This window comes from Orycteropus afer, unplaced genomic scaffold (genome assembly GCF_000298275.1).
Source record: "Orycteropus afer afer isolate SDZICR_OR568_19922 unplaced genomic scaffold, OryAfe1.0 scaffold00048, whole genome shotgun sequence".
Classification (NCBI taxonomy): domain Eukaryota; kingdom Metazoa; phylum Chordata; class Mammalia; order Tubulidentata; family Orycteropodidae; genus Orycteropus; species Orycteropus afer.
The window spans coordinates 2,695,969-2,698,166 of record NW_006921635.1 but is presented as its reverse complement, the minus strand read 5'-3'; the positions used below and the strand labels follow the sequence as shown (position 1 = coordinate 2,698,166).

The 2,198-nt window shown below is 51.3% G+C and overlaps 1 protein-coding gene across 1 annotated transcript in view; it reads left to right on the top strand.

Annotated features, from left to right (window-relative positions):
• The first annotated feature begins 328 nt into the window (after positions 1-328).
• Positions 329-2,198, top strand: part of HIP1R (huntingtin interacting protein 1 related) — a 38,201-nt gene continuing 36,331 nt past the window's right edge. The window contains exon 1 of the mRNA XM_007938134.2: positions 329-382. Within this exon, the coding sequence (XP_007936325.2) occupies positions 329-382 (54 nt within the window). The remainder of the gene's footprint in view (positions 383-2,198) is intronic.

The following is a 2,198-nucleotide window of genomic DNA, read 5'->3' as shown; positions in this document are numbered from 1 at the left end:
CAGAGACCCCGGGGGAGCAGAGCCGAGTGAGCCTCACCTGCAGTCAAGGGGAGACAGGCCCTGATCCAGGAATCCCCACGTGCTCGTGGAAAGCTGGGGAGTGTAGTGAAGATTGGAGGTCCTGAGACAGCAGAGAGTAGAGACATAAGCCAGGGGTGGAGGTTTCAGGGAAGGCTTCCCGGAGGAAGTGGCAGCTGAACTAATAGCTGAAAGGTAAGTAGATGGGAACAAGGCAACAGGACGAGCAAGAGCGTCCCAGAGAGCTCCAGCATGTGCAGAGGCTGGAGCAGGAAGGAGCATGATGCATTTGCCAACCTGACAGGCTGGGATGGTGCAAGATGCAGCCAGGAGAGCGACCGGGCCAGACAACGTGTACGTGCCGGTGAGTCGGTAGCTGTCGCAACACATACCACGTAAGGCGCCTGTGATGTAAGCCCCGCTTGTTTGTCACCTTGGACTCTCCTTCAAGTGAGGCCTAAGATGTTTGACCTTTGTAAATCTTTGGGGGGAGATATTAAAACCATCTGGGTGGTAAGCCCTCAGGGTACCCCAAAATGGCACCCTGGTTCTGATGACACGCGGGTCAGGCCAGCAGTGACAGCCAGCACAGGAGCCAGGTATCCCTCCCAGAGGTGTCTGAGAGGTGAAGAGTGGGGACGCTTGCATCCTCGTGTGCCCCACGTACACTCCTCCATGAACCTAAGCTGGTGTCTCAGTGTGCCAGGTTAGAGGGGTGCCTCGTTTGCTTTTTCAGCCCTCAGGCAGTCCTCCATGTCACACGCATTTACTGAACATTGTGACAGCCTGGCCCCCCACTAGGTACTGAGGCTTTAAAAATGAGTAACACAGGGTGGACCTTATCTTCTGGTAGCTCAAACCTGACCTATAAGCAGGTACATTAGAGGTGTGTGAGCAAAGTGTTCATGGACCCCAGAAAGCACACCTGTGGCAGTGCAGTCAGAAGTCATTATCCACAAAGTACAGCACAGGTGATGGCTGTTGAGAGGACAGACGTGAGATGGGCAGGTCTGCGTCTTGAGCCCTGAAGGCACCAACAACCAGGTGTGTGAACTTGGGTGCCCTTAACCATTCTGAATCCAAGTGGATTGCATCTCAGTGAGCGTATAAGGGCAGGGTGGAACCGTCCCATAGGGTTTCCAAGGCTGTAAATCTCCATGGCAGCAGACTGCCTCATCTTCCTCCTGCAGAGCAGCTGGTGAGTTTGAGCCGCCAACCTTTTAGATGGTAGCTGAGTGCTTTAGCCACTACCAGAGCTCCATCAACTTTACCAAACCAAAAAACAAACCCACTGCTGTGGAGTTGGATCCGACTCAGTGACCCCTCTTTGGGTTTCCAAGGTGGTATCACTACGGAAGTAGATTGCCCAACCGTCCTTCCGAGGAGTGGCTGGTGAGTTTGAACTGCCAGCCTTCTGGTGCAGTCACATGTCTTAGGCACTATGCTACCAGAGCTCGCCCACCTCTAAGGAAGGTTAAATGGGATACTACTTGCCAAACACTGAGCACAGTGCCTAGCACATAGGAATCGGCTCTGTTGTTATTAAAAAAGAGACATCATTGGTTGCCAGTATTGTCACTGGCAGATGTCTGTCACAGAGGGATTGTTGCATGGTTACAAGATGCTGGCTAGGTATTAAATCCACTTGGGAACTGCTTTCATTGCATGTGGAAAAAGGAGCCTGAAAAACAGCTGGTGTGGAGAACACAAACCCTGTCATTGTAGCCTTTACTTTGCCATAGCTGAGGATTACAAATGAGATCACGCGCGCTAAGGGCTGAGCCCAGTGGCTGGCAAATCATAAGATTCAATACATTTTAGCTATAGTTATTCCTGTAATGCAGCTTTTCAGTGACTGCAAGATTATTAGCTTTTCTTTGTAAGGGAAGTCCTTTATTACCTCCATTGATCCGACTCCTAGTGACCCCTCCTTGGGTTTCCGAGGCTGTATCTCTACGGAAGTAGATTGCTCCATCGTCCTTCCGAGGAGTGGCTGGTGGGTTTGACCCACCAGCCTTCTAGTGAGCAGTCAAATGCCTTAGGCACTACGCCACCAGAGCTGCAGAGACAAAACAGCAGTGGTCGTGGAGCATACACAGGGCGGAGATAGGCTCTGTAAAGAATCAGTCTCGAGACCAGTAACCAGGAGCAAGCCAGTGCTAAATTAAAAAAAAAAAAAA